The sequence below is a fragment of the Leptidea sinapis genome, chromosome 23 (assembly GCF_905404315.1).
Source record: "Leptidea sinapis chromosome 23, ilLepSina1.1, whole genome shotgun sequence".
NCBI classification, from domain to species: domain Eukaryota; kingdom Metazoa; phylum Arthropoda; class Insecta; order Lepidoptera; family Pieridae; genus Leptidea; species Leptidea sinapis.
In genome coordinates this window covers 11,037,839-11,055,836 of record NC_066287.1, presented here as the reverse complement: position 1 = coordinate 11,055,836, position 17,998 = coordinate 11,037,839, and the positions used below count along the sequence as shown (strand labels likewise).

At 36.4% G+C, this 17,998-nt stretch overlaps 1 protein-coding gene across 14 annotated transcripts in view; it reads left to right on the top strand.

Moving 5' to 3' along the window:
- The window catches only part of LOC126971093 (TLD domain-containing protein 2), a 173,633-nt gene that overhangs the window by 128,881 nt on the left and 26,754 nt on the right, over positions 1 to 17,998 (top strand). For 9 of the 14 annotated variants that reach the window (XM_050817224.1, XM_050817223.1, XM_050817222.1 and 6 more), the window contains 11 exons: positions 76 to 210; positions 575 to 667; positions 1,879 to 2,085; positions 3,567 to 3,758; positions 4,044 to 4,192; positions 4,507 to 4,599; positions 9,118 to 9,245; positions 9,694 to 9,856; positions 12,412 to 12,550; positions 14,443 to 14,496; positions 15,230 to 15,322. In XM_050817224.1, coding sequence (XP_050673181.1) covers positions 76 to 210; positions 575 to 667; positions 1,879 to 2,085; positions 3,567 to 3,758; positions 4,044 to 4,192; positions 4,507 to 4,599; positions 9,118 to 9,245; positions 9,694 to 9,856; positions 12,412 to 12,550; positions 14,443 to 14,496; positions 15,230 to 15,322 — 1,446 coding nt within the window. The remainder of the gene's footprint in view (positions 1 to 75; positions 211 to 574; positions 668 to 1,878; positions 2,086 to 3,566; positions 3,759 to 4,043; positions 4,193 to 4,506; positions 4,600 to 9,117; positions 9,246 to 9,693; positions 9,857 to 12,411; positions 12,551 to 14,442; positions 14,497 to 15,229; positions 15,323 to 17,998) is intronic. The other 5 variants (XM_050817228.1, XM_050817219.1, XM_050817216.1 and 2 more) reach the window with 4 other exon arrangements.

Genomic DNA, 17,998 nt, shown 5'->3' with positions numbered 1-17,998 from the left:
AACCGTACGACGACGACGATGCTATGTGTCATCATCAGGTCAAATACGTGATCTCAATAAAACATATATTAATAGGATGAAACATTTCCCGAGCTGCAGGCAGCCGGCGAGCCTGGCGACGACCGCCCGGCCTCCACCGACGAGGAGAGGGGGGGCGCCGCCTTCCCCAAGGCCTTCGACAGGGACCTGGTCACCCCCACAGCACTGCAGGTATCTATTGTTGATGGCTATATTATTATAGCTCTAGTATACGACTACTAAAATGGCAATGGAAAGGACATACAGTAAGAGGCATCCAAAAATGGGATAGTAGATGGTATATGATATGATAGTAGGACCGTGTCACAAGAAATGTGCACTTATTCATGTATTATTATTCAAAATTATTTTTATATACCTATGCCTCTAATTTGAAACGAACGGGCGCAGAAACTCAGCAGACTCCTTTTTTACCCGATTGCTCCAGGAGGGCTATTTAAATGTATTATTTATTAGTCCCCAATATTTTTGATACATTAATGCACGTCATTAGTTAAAAAAATGTTATGTAATGTAAATGTTCACTGTGTTTCAGCAACAAAGCACTGAAGAGAGGCGGAAGTCCATATTGGACCATCATTGGGCGATTCCCAGCAAGGACAGAATGTCTATCGACCAAGGAAGTGAAGTGAGTACTTACATCAGATATTAATATATTCTACGAAATAAGCTCAAAAGGATATTTTATAACAAATACCATCTATTGAAAATTCACAAACAAACTAAACATCTAAATAATTAACTGTAAAATTAAATAGAAAAATGTTACAAAACTAATTTAAAGTGCTAAGCTTCTAAGAATAATGACACAACGACAAATTAATAAGACAGTAATTAAGAGCTTTTCAAGAAACTGAGCATGTGGAAGATCACATTCAACCAATCTATGGAATGAGTTTTCAGGATGATTCGAAGGGTACCTTCAAATAAAGTGTTTATACTTTGAAGGGCCGGCATTGCTTTTCTGATCCATCAGAATAGATTATGGCCAAGGGTGATCACTTACAAACTGGTAACAAAGCTTTGAACTAACTACACTCTGTACTCTCTGTTGAGTTCCGTGTGTTTAAAAAAAACACAATTTTCAGACACGAACTTTATTTCATTTTCATAATAATTATTAATTATAATTTAAACTCAACTAACTCAAGCTAAACCGGCAGATCTAATCCGTAGCTTAGGTGGTATGGCCACCATTAAGAGAGAAGCTGCAGACTTAAGGAAACAAGCCATTATATAGCCATCATACTGCTGACTTCGAAATACTAGTAGTTTAACCTCCTCAAAAAAAAAAAAATCATGAACCGACTGGTAAGAATAGAGATAGTATGTATCTTAGATAATTGATACATCTAGATAGAGCCTCTTGCTACTAGACCACCGATGAAAACAGGCCAGATTTTTTATTAGTGTGCGTGCATTGCTCAAAATAGAGGTTAACTTTCAACGTTTTCACAGCTGTCACAGTCTGTCTAGACGCATAACGGCCGTTCCCAATATTCAGTCTATCTCTTACTTGAGATAAAAATTGTAACTATCGTTGACTTTTATGTCCCAATAAACTTATCGACGGTAACTCACATTGTCCGTGCACGCTGTCTGTCAATGGGACGACGTATAGCTTACCAGCGATATAAAGGTTGTATTAAAATTGCAATTCACGCGTCCCAATATAAGGCGATAATAATGACTTATCGGGTATATTGGGACATCTTCAGATTATTGACAGCTAATTACTGACAGTAGAAGGTAGTAATTTATCTCTATCTGTAGATAGTATATTGGGAACGGCCGTTAATGATGTATATATAATAAGGTATGTATTAATATCCTATATAGGTATCGTCAAGCGCTGACCACGGCAAAGAGGAGAGCCTGGAGGTGTCCGTGGCAGAGGGAGTGGAGGGAGCCGAGGGCTCGGACGCCGAGCGGGCGGGCTCCGTGGCCGACGAGGACGCGGCCCACCTCGTCAAACTGTCCTACCACGACTCCGGGATCGACATCCGCGATCCCCTCATAAACGTCACGCCAAATAACACCAAAAAGGTACGATTTACCAACTCATAAACTAACACTTACATACTTCTCCGGTTTGTTCTGAATAAGAGATGGTCCCATTATTTTTGTATAAGCTACCTTTGTTTTATTGAAACATAGCTACCCGGGCAGACTTCGTTCAATCAAAAGTAAATATATCGTGTTTTTTTTATATGTATATAGATATTAATTAAAATCATCTGCAAATTGGCAAGCAGAATTGGCTTCGAGAAGAGCGTTGAGAACAGAGAGAGACCTCGGTATAGGTGAGTTGGTGCGAGCCACAGTACGATGTGCCGCACTCGTGAACAATCTATGCCTGCGTCTTGAACAATAATTGCCTGATGCAAAGATTCTACATAGCTAATGCAAACTGTAAATCCCTTGTTTAAATTTTCCTTTTTTTTATTAATCAACGTCGGAAACTTCACAATATTGACGATTATTATAGGAAGAACTGTTGCACGATGAATATTATCATGAGATCGAGACGATTTACGAGACGCCAGAACAGTCCCTCCACGACTGGCACTGCGATGTCTCGTACGAGGCCAAGTTCCTGCACTTCTACCATCACCACGATATTGATATGATATCTTGTCCTTCCAGGGACGAGGTAAGGTCTACTGTTGGTGGCAGAACTTACCTTCACCTACAAGGTCTTTTGGTCTTTATGTTTCCGAATGTTTCTTGACTTGTTCATATTCTTCTTGTCTTTTGTAATGTTGGAAGAGGTTTTATGGTGCTATTCTGGTTATTACTAGTGTGACGTCTGTTGTTACTTTTTCTATTGAATTATTAAATTATTCCATGCGTCTAACTCTATTGTAGCTGAAATGTAAGATCGTAGAGTGCAAGAAGCGAGTACGAAGATGATTCGGTATTTATCTTAGCTCATTAAAACGCCCACAACCATACGAGCACATAAAGTTGCTATTTCTTTAAAAACTGTAACTGAATCCGTTTGTGATCGAAATATGTGCAGGTTGGTGTCATATGAGTAAATTTTCCATATTTTTGTACTAGAAAATACAGTTGTGAATATAGTTTCGAATCGTGGTAAGTTTTTAGCGTTTGAGGTCTCAGAGCATGATGAAGTCATTGGTGTCTTTATTCATTTACTTCCTTCTTCTTCTTAAATGTGTTCAATCAAAAGTTCGTCTGGAGGGTGTATATTATGAAGCATCTTTATTCATATAATAATAATGTGAAATGCTAAATAAACTGAGATGTGTCAAACAGAACTTCACACTGAGATACTAAAACACTCCACGAATTTATCGATCCAATAACTTTATACACTTGCAATACAAACAATTGACTTAATCAACTGAGGTGAGTGGGCGAGAGGTTCTGAATGGTCATTGGTCAGGTAATCATTAAACATACCATTAACAATCGCTACTGGCTACTGTTAAAAGTATTCGCCCTTTATTAGGCGTTTTAAGACCCATTGTGGAATTAAACTTAAATTAATCTGTCTTATTCAGGTATACAGTGATGCAGATATAGTTCTGTCTGCGGACTGGGTGCCCCCCGTGTGCCTACCCCGCTCTGATCCGCCGCTATCCGCTCCTCCGCTGGGGGAGAACGACAGGGCTCCGCGCAAATCTGCCGCTGTCTCTTTCTCGCTCGATGGCAACCAAAAAGACGACGCCGGGAAGCCTGATAAGAAAAATAAGGTATTTAGCACTTAAGCAGGAGAATAACATTAAATATCTTTGAAGTATGACTTACTTTCGTCCCTGTGAGGACAACTGATGGTTTTTTTTGGAGGACAAACCAGCTTACAGGTCATCTGGTATTAAGTGACCACTGCCGCCCACGTTCTCTTGCAACACCAGAGGAATCAGCGTTGCCGGCCTTAAAGGTGTAGGTACGATTTCACAGCTTTGTGGTATGTTGAAGAACGCCACACAACCAGATGTGTGAAATGTGTGTGTTAATACCAGTATTGATTTTAACAGATGCTGAAGCGGCTCTCGTATCCACTGTCATGGGTGGAAGGTTTGACCGGGGAAGGGCAGACAGGCGGACAGAACTCCCAAAGTGACTCCCTGCCGACGTCAGCCGATAGCCAACAGTCTACCAGCGTCTTCTCCAAAGTATTCAACAGGTAAGCCCTACTCGCATGTCTTTGAACTTATACCAATGAAAATATTTTATATAAAAAGGACTAAAATTATTTTTTCTCCAGCCATTATTGACCAGTTCAATTTTACTTTATCAATTCGATCAATCAGTTTATATAAATTGAGTGATTGCGAAACTTTATAGCTCTAAAGAGTAGTGTAAATAATTGGTAATGTAAATATTTACTAAAATTCTCTCAAAAATTAATAAGGCAATTCAAAATTTTTTCCTTTGCTACCATGGATGCTAACTGGGATCATCTGATTTGTTCGATTCCGCTCCGTTCATTGGCCAAAGCTCACCAATGAACCTAGTGGAGTTCGGTACTGGTTTGTTCCTGAGTAAAACGCCATCTGAAGAGGCGCCACAGGCACATGAAACGTTGTCGGGGTACGTGACGCCAGAGAGGATATATATGTGTTGGCTTCGAACCCCGTAGGGCGTAGACCATAGTGACATGCTATACTAAACTCTATGCTCTTTGCTTCTCGGTCTCCTGTCATTGTTCATGATAGATTCATTCATACGATAGTTTAGTGTTGTTTGTAGATATATCCATGGGATTTTAAATAATGTGTCATTGTGGTCCTACGACGCTTCTTGTCACAAGTCCCAACTACAAAACTTTTTTACCACATATTGTGTTGTATTTTATGGATTTTCAAGCAGGCCTCTAGAATGGGAAGGTTTTATTTCAGCTGTGTTTTTTTTTACTTTTTCGATAACATATGACGTTGAAACAATTAAATACTTCAGCAATAATAAATTATCGCCTGACAAATACCTTCTTTTAATTAATTAAATTATGTATACAGATGTACGAGGGGAGTTCAATAAATGGTGAGAATGAGGTGCAAACTCTGTTGAATCAAAATAAAATATATACCGGCTAGCGGGAGTATTGATTTGATAAATTAAATCAATAATAAGAATATCTTTGTTTTTCAAAAATGGAGTTCATATAATTTTCAGTTTGTCAGAGTGTGTATATGAATAAAATTAATTGCATATGGTAAAGTGCGCTTGAAAACAATGCTTCACCGTATTCTACAGTGCACATTGATTCGCCGAATTTAAACATGGAAGTACATCCACCAAAGATGACCGTCGCTCGGGTCTCACAACAACAGTAGTGGTGACAAAATATGTTTTATAGTACGCTTTATAGCCAAATATGCAACGATTTTGACTGGTAGTGTGCATAATATTTACACGAACGCTTTGGTATGAGAAAAGGTAATGTACACATAAAAGGGCATGTCTGGAAAGATCATGGGCTAACTTTTCTGAGATAGTAAAGGGGTGCACTTGATTGAATATCTCGAAAGAGATGCTGTTACTGGCTCTTTATATAACAAATAAAACACTCTATAAAGGAATTCCTGAGAAACGCCACGGCAAGCTAGCAAAAATGGTATTGGTCCATCAAGGCAATGTCTCGGCACACAGATCCGCCGTTGCTTCTTGACTTCAAAAGATCGTGAAGCCAAAGTCGATGAAGTACAGGAAATTCTAGAGTAAAGGGTGAGGAGTGTTTAAGAAAGGAAATATTAGTTTAGGAAAAAGCTATTTCATATAGTGACAGACTTTTATGCTAAAAGGCGACTATTAATAAAATTTGATACTTCAGCACTTGGCAGCATTCTCACCTTGTTTTGAAGGCCCTACGTAGACACAAATGCAGATATTATGCTTGATTTATCACGACTATAATGATTATTAGAAATTTATTATTTATACAAATGATTTAAGTTTTCTTTAGTGTTAATTCCGCCAATATTTGTTTTTAAAACAATTCGACACGTGTTTCGCCTCTACACGAGGCATCCTCAGGACGTGTTGTCTCGCCAAAATCTGGCACGAGACTATTAATTTATTATTTTAGGATCATGAACATTAGACATGAATAATATTTATATAAGGTGCCGATTAAAACCAATCATTGTGGTATAAAATACGAAATATAATCAGCTAGAACTATTAAAGTAACAATAGGGAGAGTTCTGTTTGGAAATCCATTTCGCTTTCAATCAAAAGTTCGACGAATGGCATGTTATATGGTGACTGTGTTAGAGACGACGATATTGATACAATTAACAGTCTACGAGAAGAGGTTAACGAGAATATTTGGGTTTATTAAGGGTTAAACCTTTGTCCATCATTCAATATCTGTGTCTATCTTTCTTCATTTCATTGGCCACAAATTGTAAATGATCTGCGGATATAAAGTAAATTCATGCCCATTTTGTTGAGGACTATTTCACTCTCTTATTTGTTTTGTCCCTTTCTGTCAAATCAAGGGATGAAACAGCTCGAAAGCTACAGAATATATTTAGGACTATTACTAGGTTCTTAAACATTTTTATGAATAACAGCTATTAGGCAGCAATAAATAATGGCGCGTTCAAATCGTGGCGAAACAAAATAATATTGGATTGAATCTTTTTATTCTAATATGCTGATATAATGATGCTCATTAAAACATTGTCTTACTACGAAAACTAACGTCGCCCAAATTCAATCAAAATTTATTATTATTATATTCTGTAATTAGGGTTTAGGTACAGAATTTTTGATAAATCTTACAATGATATTCGCTTTAGCTCTCTGCACTTCTTTTCTATGTATACTTTCGCCTTGCCAAATCTCACACACATACCTGCGCGTAATGTGTCTAAAAACTCCTATACAGCTACAGCATACCATTAAATGAATGATGGGACCTACTTAACCGTAATCATAAAAAAAATGAAAATATAAATTTTACCTAAATAAATCTATTTTACATAATATATTTTCGGAACATCCTATAAGTAATCTAGTAGCCGTGCGCTAGCGTAGGCACTGTCACCTTCTTGTCCCACGCCGTGCCGTAACCGTTCAATTTCGTTGGTGAGTAGCGGCCACATAGAGGTGATTAAAATTTAATTTTTTAAATATTTAGTCTGTTTGGTTCAAAATTTTTTAATATTTTTTTTTATTACGGTTCATTTGTTCTACCCGTGTGTACTTTTAATGTCGCTATTGTATCGCCACGCTGTATGTAAGCAGAACAAAAATATAAATAAATAAATCTAGTGCAAAATTACGAATAACTATTTAGTTTTATTTTATTTTTATATAAATCGAATGATCTATGTAATTTAATAATATACATGCATAAGACGTTTAAAAAACAAAAATATTCAGTTTCAGTACGAGAAAGTGAAATGCAAACAAAAACTGTTTTGCACACTGTACATTGCACAAATGACATTCGAGCCAGGTGTTTATTCGCCCGAGGTGTATTATACGTATTATCTATACATCTATACATATAAATAAAGTTGAAGTGTCTGTTTGTAATACTGAAATAACGGTTTTTTACTACATGTATATGAATATATATTCGGTATATCTACCATTTTTTAAATATTTATATTTTTTATACAATTTTTGTCTCTCTATCTGTCTTTTTGTTCCGGCTAATCTCTGAAATGTCTGGACCGATTTTGACGTAACTTTAATTGGCAGGTAGCTGATGTAATAAGGCGTAACTAAGGCTACATTTATTTTAGAAAAAATATTTTATTTTAGAAAAATAAGGTAATGTTGCAATGTCCAAGAAACGGTCTTACTCTAACATTAATTTATATGGAAAAACAACGTATGGCGGGTCAGCTAGTTGATAATAATGTTTGAATAGCAGATACTTTACAATTTGTGGCCATAATATATCTATTGGTGAAAACTTTTCTTGCTGTGGCGTGCTCTATAGCTTTCCTACGTTTATTACAAATATGTCAATCACTGTTCTATATATTTTATAAGTACAATATCTGTGTGTCTGTCTTACACCTGAATGTTTACGTATGAGCACCTTTATTTATAAGTGTTGGTATTTTAAGCATGCTTAGATATAAGGCAACATTAAGTATATTTTCATGGACAACTTTAAAGCTTGCAGGAAGGATAACTCATGGTTCGATAATAACTGTCTTTTACTATTTTATTAGATTTGATATAAGATTCGTCATTTATATTATCATTTAATTTATTAACGATATTATGTAATGTGTTCGAGTGCATTTGAATTTCAGAACATTATAATCTCTCTTTATTCACAATATATTTTAGACATAAATACTAATATGGCTCTATGAAGGGTAATACATACACAGATAAAATTTGAAAACAAAATTTTATGAATGATGCGGGACACGAACCCACGACGACTTCTGGCGTTCCGTGCCAGTTCCGAAGTGAGGGTTATCACTTTAAAAACATAACAAATTGGGAAATACATAGTTATTTTTTTCTGGCATAGCAATTAGACTAATTTGTTTGTTTTTAACATTCAGGTTTAGGTCTCTTGTCTTAAATGGTCTTCTATTATTCTTCTGCTATTTAGACAGCTATGAAATTTAAATACTTTTAATAATCTTGTACAAGTAAATTACTTTACCGGTGGGAGGCTCCTTTGCATAGGATGCCGGCTGGATTATGGGTACCACAACGGCGCCCATTTCTGCCGTGATGCAGGAATGTGTAATCATTACTGTGTTTCGGTCTGAAGGCGCTGTAGCTAGTGAAATTACTGGGCAAATGAGACTTAACATCTTACGTCTCAAGGTGACGAGTGCAATTGTTGTGCCGCTCAGAATTTTTTGGGTTTTTCAAGAATCCTGAGCGGCAATGCATTGTAATGGGCAGGGCGCATCAATTACGATCAACTCTACGTGCTGCTCGTCTCGTCCCTTATTTTAAAAATAGGTAGTGTGAACGCGTCAGTGTTAAAGCAATTCACCGTTTCTTTTAATTAGCTATCGATAATGATATTTCCCATGACTTTAATATACTATACCTCCCTCGCCCGCTGTATTTATGTTCCTCAATAAATATAAGTCCACTTATACGTGTTTGGTCCAGGCGAAGTTCCCTGGGCGGCTTCGGGCGCTCCCAGACCAAGGCGGCCAACATCGTGCCCCAACCCAAGCTGGATTACCGCAGCATGGTGTCTGTGGACGACATGCCAGATCTCTTCGCTTCTTTCGACAGTGAGTATTGTTCACATCTTAGATCATTGATACGTCTAGATACAGCATCTTGCTGCTAGACAACCGATGAAAACAGGCCACGTTTATTACTAAAGTAATATGTAAAGACATATTTTAGACTCTCAACTTGTATGTCACTTTGTGTTAGTGTGCGTGCATTGTTCGTAATAGAGTATAAATATAACTGTCAACCACAATTTTTTTCGACGTTTTCATATGTCGCAATCTTTGTAGATGTATAAATAATCGTCTGTATAAGTAATCGGTGACGAGCGTAGTTCGAGAATCCTGAGCGGCATTGCATTTTTATGGGCAGTGCGTATCAATTACTATCAGCTCAACGTCTTGCCCGTCTCGTCCCTTATTGTCATTAAAAAAAATTACATGTTCAAATTGATTGATTTCCACGACTTATATATACTAATATATGTATGTTTGTGTAACACAGAGTTAATACCTCGGCCCGCGCGGCCGTCGGACGACCCCCCGCTGTACCTGCGCCTGCGCATGGGCAAGCCGGCCGGCCGCCCGCTGCCTCGCTCCACGCCGCTCATGTCCTACGGCCGCAAGCGAATGAAGCCCGAGTACTGGTTCGGAGTGCCCAGGAATAGGTAACCACTACTTATACTACAAGGACTTCTTAAAACGAAATGTAAATGAGTATCGAAATTTAATATTTAATTTAATAGCTGTGGACAAATTTGAGATACAACTCTATTTTATTTAAAACCAAACAACTGAATGTAAGTGTTAAATATGCAATATTACAGGCATATATATATCGGCTTTAAACATGTATAGCGATGGTCAACCAAATTTTAATAGTAAGTCTACCGATAGAAGAAAATCCTAGAACTTTTTATATTAAAATATGATATTTCATAATGTTTCAAAACAGTTACATTATTAATTTCAATTTATTTTTAAAACTTATTTTAATAAATAATATATTAATCAAATAAAAACGATATTTCAACAATACGCAGTATATACACATTGATTTTATCAATAAATCCATTCAATTTCACTTATAAGATATACTAGTGTCTGTCTACTAGGTATATAGATGCCTAGCTACTAAGCATTTCGGTGACGTGAACCCGTGAGATTTCACTCATCCAAAAAGTGTCTAACTATATATTTATATTGATTTTTTTTAATATTAATTTATCGCGTGCGCCAGTCATGATCATGTCGGTGACGCGAATAAAAGTGCCCAACGCGGCTAAAGAAGTTTTCACTTCAAAGATACTACTAACAAAAGGTAAATCCAAAATGGCTGCGTAGCAAACAAAAAAAAATGTTTTTTCTTTACAAAAGTATTTACAAACTACCTTACCTTATCTAATATCTTTAAATGAGCAATTATATATTCTGAATCTCAGAAACGGCTCCAACGATTTTAATAAAATTTAGTATACAGGTAGTTTCGGGGGTGAGAATTCGACCTAGCTAGGTTTCAATATTAAAAAATGTAATTTATCCGTGTTTTATATATATATATTATATACACAAGATCTGGAAAGCAGAAGACCCTGGTTCGAATCCAGATGTCCTATAGTATTTTTTTTTTCAAGTTTTGTACATTCTTAAAAATCTGAGCAAGGCTCGGTCGTCCAGATATTGTATATCTTATAGCGCGATGGTTTGAAACTCGCACTTGCTGGCTTTTTCTAGATTCGTTGGTGCAAGGAAAAAAGTAATAAGGATTAAGGAAGTTGGAGAAAAATTCGCGTTTTAACACATTTATGTGTTCTCCCAAAACTATGCTATTGCTACTTATTATGCAACGTTTAGTAAAGAGTTAAGGCGACACTAAATGCCGGCGACCTTGAGCGATATGAGTTCACGGCTCCTATGTAACAAAGCCAATATTTTAAAATTCTTGCGTCGAAAATGTAACATTTTAACAGGCGCAAACAGTTTAATTGCTTACAATCCTCATTAATGATTACTAATCTTAATAAATGTACCAGCACAAAAAAGTAAAAGCTATAAGAACAACTTTTATGAAAGCAGTATACTAAACAAATGCATCATGCCGAGAAAACGCTTGTTTAACTGCAAACAAAACTAGTAGTTCATAATAGCTCTGGAGTGTTAAGTTTAACCAACAGCAAGCATTAGCAACCTACAAGTAAGACTTAAGGGTATGTGTAACAGGATAAAGTAGTGCTCATAGCTCCAAATGCTATATTTTCACCACAAAATTTGTCTAAAAACACCTTGTTTGCGTGTTTTCTGCTTACTCTTCGCCTTAATTACATTATCTACGCGCTGTGGAAGAATAGAAGTGTTAGTGACGTGCAACAGTTTGACAATAAACGAACCGTTTTAGGAAGTGTCTAATGAATAATAAATATGTTTTCGTCACCGTACAGCGACCTTGGAATTGTATTATTAATGATATCTTGTAACAAGCGCATTTATTTTGAAACAATACGCATCGGCTACATATACTTAAAATATACTAGCGTGTAGACGACGTTACAGCCCGATAATGCATGACCACTTTTGATTTGTGAATGCATGCGTTAGCTAATGGCTTCGTACCTATACAAAATACTAATGCTAGTGCCAATCGTTTCGGTTCTCTATCGTAAAATATTGTATTGGCGCCAAAATAAGAAAACTCAATGAACAATCATATAAAAATGACAGATTCCAAATTCAAATGTAATATTTTGTTTATTTTTAATTTTATTGTAACAGTATTTATGTCCAGATCAAGTAGAGTAACCTGTAAACGTCTTTTAATAATTATTTTGAATTTCATAATACATTTATATAAAAAAAAGCCCGCTGAGTTTCTTGCGCCCATCTTCTCAGGTCTGAGGCAGTCTCTTTTGAATGGGTGGTAGATTTTGACGTTCAATAAGTGATTATAAATCCTATTTTGAGTAAAAATATTTGAATTTGAATTTGTTTTGCACATTTTCTGGGAAGACTTACTAACTACAAACATATTACACCTTCCCTATAGGCCGGCAACGCTCTTGTGATACCTCTGGTGTTGCAAGAGAATGTAGGCGGCGGTGATCATTTAACACCAGCTGGTGTACGCTCGTTTTTCCTCCTTTTCCATAAAAAAAATATTTAACTCTATATTGTTATAAATGATACGGACATAATTATAGTTTATCATGTCGGTGTGATTATCGTCCAGGGTGGACGATCTATTCAAGTTCCTGAACCACTGGGTCCCGGACCGCTACGGGCCGCTGGGTGACGTGGCGGCGCGGGGCTTCGAACTAATAGACAGCGACACGGAATGGGACGATGACGAACCAAAAACGGGACAAAAGGTAATTATTAATAAAATCATCTATCCCTATTATCACCACTAGAGTCCAGATAACGCGCGAGTTGAATGCATAGTTCAAGAATGTGATAGTGCTGTGACTTAATTATAATTGATGACCATAATTATCAGTGTGTTTTATAAATTTAAACAATGCTTCATGTTTACAATTTTAACCTAATAATTAAATCTCAAATTTATGTTCTGCCTTTCCTCAAGAAACATGTCTTATATTTTTCGCCATTTCTCGTGCTTGGCGATGAATAAAAATTCGTTTTTTGGAACGGAACCTGATGGACTCGGATCATTATTAAAATCAAAAAATAACACGGATTCACAACTCTAGTATGAACGCGATAACACTGGTCAATGCCGACCACGGCACAGCACTACTGGTGGTAGCACACTATGGTCTGTAATGCGCGACTCTATAACTTCGTATTATTTCAAAAACCTGTTTGAGCAAAATTGTCGTATGTTCATTAAATGATTTCTATTACCAGTTCATGACTTTTATATCATATGAATATTTCGATTCCGACCTTTTGGGGATATGGGTTAATTTATGTACATAGCAGGGCAAACGCTATATCACTTGGGTAAATCTAGCGTTCCATCCACTTGCAAGCATCAGGTAGGCTAAAGGATGAAAGTTTCTAGAGAAGCGCCTTATATCTTATAGTCAACAGTACTATATCGCGACTGTTACATGTTGATACTTTGAAACTATGTAACCATAATATTATAATGTTTCCAGATTTCGTCTTAATAATTATTTTAAGTTATTTTCCCAAGATGTAGGTCTCAAAATGTAAATGGATAAGACGAAGATCATGTCTAATGTCCATGTTGTACCTAATGTTGTAACAGTTGGGAACTGTAACTTTCTAATTGTCGACGAGTACGTCTACCTTGGACAAACAATCCAGTTAGGCAGGTCCAATTTCGCGAAAGAGGTCACTCGTCGAATCCAACTCGGTGGATGGGCAGCGTTCGGGAAGCGGGCAGCTCTATAAAATCTTCTCGTCCGAAATACCAGAGTGTCTAAAAACGAAGGTTTTCAACCAGTACCTATGTGTTGCCAGTGATGACTTACGGTACAAAAACGTGGTCGCTAACTTAGGACCTGATGATGATAGGACAAGATCGACCTATGATCTGGTTAAGATCTCCGGAGTAGGTTGGATGAGGTTAGCGCAGGACCGATCGTTGTGGAGATATTTGTCCAGCAGTGGACGTCTTCCGGCTATGATGATGATGAATTATTTATTTATACATAATTCACAGCTCTTAAAATATTTAAATGTGATTTGACAGCCAATAGGGGACTTACATTTAAACGGCCTGCTTTTAAGCAATAGAGTAAAACACCATGATTGTATTCGGACAGATGCGAGTCAGTATATATATATATATGTGTGTGTGTGTGTGTGTGTATGTGTGTATGTTTGTGTATTCGTTTTAATGTGAATGATTTAAATAATAGTAATTTAATGTTAGTTCCATTTTATACCATGACAATTTCTCTTTCCCTACAGACCTGGGCATTTTTGAAAGTGGTTATTATATTTTTCATTAAACTTCTAACGACCTTGTACGCTATGACAGCAATTATAACACAGGATATTGTACGCATTGCTATCGGAGTAAATCAACAATTAGCTATGTAGGCCCGTTATCTTCGCATCACTCATCAAGATAACTTTAGCTCCCGCCTTCTATACGTTTTACATATTACATGCTTTATTACCCATTGAGCTACTAACACGATCGAAATCAAAAGAAAATCCAAGTTTATTGGAATTTCCATACTTTCTAATTTACAAATGCATTATCTCTGCTAACGAGTGTATGAATTGTTATTGCACCTATGTATTTATGTTAATTTTTTCGTAGGAACGTTCTGGAAGTAGCGGCGACGTTTCCGACCTCACGCGAGAGTCCTGGGAGGTAAGTCATTATTTATTTTTATATAATTATAATACTATTATTTTATTATTAAACTGTTACGCTTTCTAACACGCAACGTCACATTCTACATTACAGTAAGAAATATTTATTTATCAGGTATATCATGTCAACGAAATCATTGGTTTTCTTATATTTCACTTTCCCTGCAATATGAGACGAATGTTGACGTCCCAAACGATATTTTCATTACACATAAGTTCACGGTCATCCGTTTCTATTTTCGTATTGGACACTAATCACTCTAAAGTCGGCAAATATCGTCTTGTTTGGTAATTAATAACGCGCTGATAAGATAACAGTTGGGTGGGTTTGAAGAGCTATCTCGACTCTTCTTTCTTGTATCGTGACATCATCACTAGCATCACATCACTAGTCTGGGGTTTTAAACATTTGGCAAAACTAAAAAAATCCCAGAAACTCACTGTTTTTGAATATTATGACCGAAATTATGGAGCATTCAGTTATGTGCATCTATCCGTGTCACGGTGAAATAAACACGGCAGTGATTTATTGATGATGGTGTAGGTGATGGGTGGAGGTGATTATCTAATAAGAGAGTCCCAAGTTGTAAACGTGCAAAAATAAATGAAACATTCTTAAAATTTATATTAAAATCCATCTTGAAACACAACATACGCCACTATACACGAGATTGCTCTAGAAACTTCTAGAATGTATTACTGGAGTATACTTATAACGCAATTGTGCGTAGCTCCTGAAGGCGCCGTACGTGAAAATATATTCAATAATGAAGAGCCAAGCTGAAGCTCTGGGCGACTCCCTGGGCGAAGAACCTCAGCCAGAGGTACTATAGCTGTTGACGATCTAGAAAGTTCTATGTTAGAGCACGATTGTTGATGTTAATGTTACGCTCTGAATGCGATCGACGCACGCGCATACTCCGCGGACACGGCAAAGCTTTCCTTATAGAGATTATCATGTTTTATTTAGCAGTGTGATGGAAAACAATGCAAAGAATATACGTCAAGCATTAATGGATCGATTGCAATACGAACTTATTCGACAGATGCTTTCAATGACGTCAATTGTTCGTAATTACTGCTCACTATGAATTAATTTGATTATTAAATTATGCATTGCATGAAAGCCTTGACATGTTCGCCGTGTATGTTGTAGGTAATGCACTTAGAAGTACCTGTTGCACTTCCCTTGTACGATTGCTACAATCCTTTTCTACCTTTCGGCTCTCTTTGTATGTTATCTTGATGATTTGTATAATCTCTTTATTTGTTATATTTCCCTGGTAGTAAGAGACTGAAATGATGGGGCAACAATCTTCGCAAATTAATGAGCCATATATTTAATGGGGTTCAAATTTTAAGGAAAAATATATCAAAATATGGGTAGATAATTTATACCAATGAGTTAGTTCAATTCTCTTTTTATAGCCGACGAGTAAAATTCCACTCGTTTATATGCCGTCAAATTTCATATTCTAGTGTGGAAATGTATAGGCCTTGTTGAATAGTCAGCGTATGTAAATTATGGATTTTTATACTTTATTATGTCCGTTGACATGAAAAAGCCGTAATTTATACAAAATATCAAGTGTTATTATTTGATCGTTACTAGAAAATACTACAATAAGGTGTGAACTCTAACATTGTCGAGATGTTGAGATTGTTTGTGCACGTGCTAATACATAATCATGATCACCAAGGCATAATATATATTATGCCTTGGTGATCCTTGCACTCAACTGTGGTTGGATTGCATTTTGATATATCTATTACTAATGTTTATCAAAAGTGTGAAAGGTGACGTACAGAAGACTAAAGACCTTAGATAATTAATACGTCGGCTCTTGATGTTAGGCAATGCATGAGCATAAAAGACCAGGTTTATTACTTTAGTATGCGTGAGAAGCTACGTCTTACATTCGCAATACGTCAGCCACCTTGTGTTAGTGTGCGTGCGTTGCTGAAAATAGCGGTCAACAGACCGCCGCTATTTTTTTCGACGCGCTCAAAGCTGTCCGTCTTTCTATAGGTATAAATTAAATCAGTAAATTTCAGGGTAACGCGCACATTACATATAATCGGGGTAGGGTTCGGTTTTGGTCGATTTTTGTAGCATTACGATTCATTATTGTGTCACTGGGCATAATTGGGGCAATTTACCCTATCTGTCTGTTACGATTAACGTGATAATATATAGATAATAAGTAGATAGAACATCAGGATATAACAATAGAATATAAAATAAAATAAGACGAATTACGTATTCTAAAATCTTCCTATTAATAGTTGCTTGATTAGCTATCGGAAGCTTAGTGAATGGCCTCATAATGGCTTTTTCCATGCGTCGCTGCCACTAAATCTACTTAGCCTTGTTAATTATAATGTTTATAATATTAGTGAGATTCGGTATTCGTAAATATCGGAATATTCCTCTACAGCTGTATGGACTCGAGTGGAATGTTAATTAATGTTATATTTATTTACACAACTTACGTGTCAGTTGGCACGTAGTCATTGAATGTTGTTTTTTTTTTCTTTTTGGCGGAGGAGGATATAATATATCTGTCACCCTGATCTCAATTTATATGTCCAGGTAGAGTCTCTTGCTGTTAGACAACCGATAAAAACAAGCCAGGAATTTAGTGCGCGTGACAAGCTATGTCTTACACTCGCGATTTGTATGTCACTTTGTGTTAGTGTGCGTGAATTGCAAAATAGAGGTTAGTTCTAAAGTCTCGTTTTCTTGACGTTTTCACAGCTATACAAATGATTTAAGTTTTCTTTAGTGTTAAAATCTGGCACGAGACTCGTGCCAGATTTTGGCGAGACAACACGTCCTGAGGATGGCTCGTGTAGAGGCGAAACACGTGTCGAATTGATTTAAAAACAAATATTGGCGGAATTAACACTAAAGAAAACTTAAATCATTTGTATAATTATGGATTTCCGCAAAGTAACGCCTAATTCAATAAAAAGTTTTCACAGCTGTCATAGTCTATCTAGACGTATAAATGATCAAAGAAGGATAACGTATTTCAGCTTTCAGTCGCGAACTAATAAAATTCAAAGTACCTTTTGATAAAAAGCCGGTAAAGCTTCTGTGATTCCTCTGGTGTTGCAAAAGATGAGATGCTATTCCATAAATATATAAAGAACTTATGTTACAATTATTGTTAGTTCATCAGATTACTGTATGTAAGGCGCATATACATACGTATGTTTAACTATAGCAGTGTATATCTTTGGTTCTTGTCACTTGTGTCAACAAGCTGATTAATATCTCCGCGTTTGGTTCGTGCAGAGAAAACTGTGGTAAGTGCTCAATAGTCACACATAGTGAATGATAAAAATTAAATATGCATTGTATATAGAAGTTTTTAATAATTACATTAAGATCTTACAATAATTGTTCAATCAGCCAAACAAGTTTTCTCTAGTGGGAAAGGGTGACACGAAATTCAGTTTCTAAAAATATTCAGAACATTACTCATTTGAATATT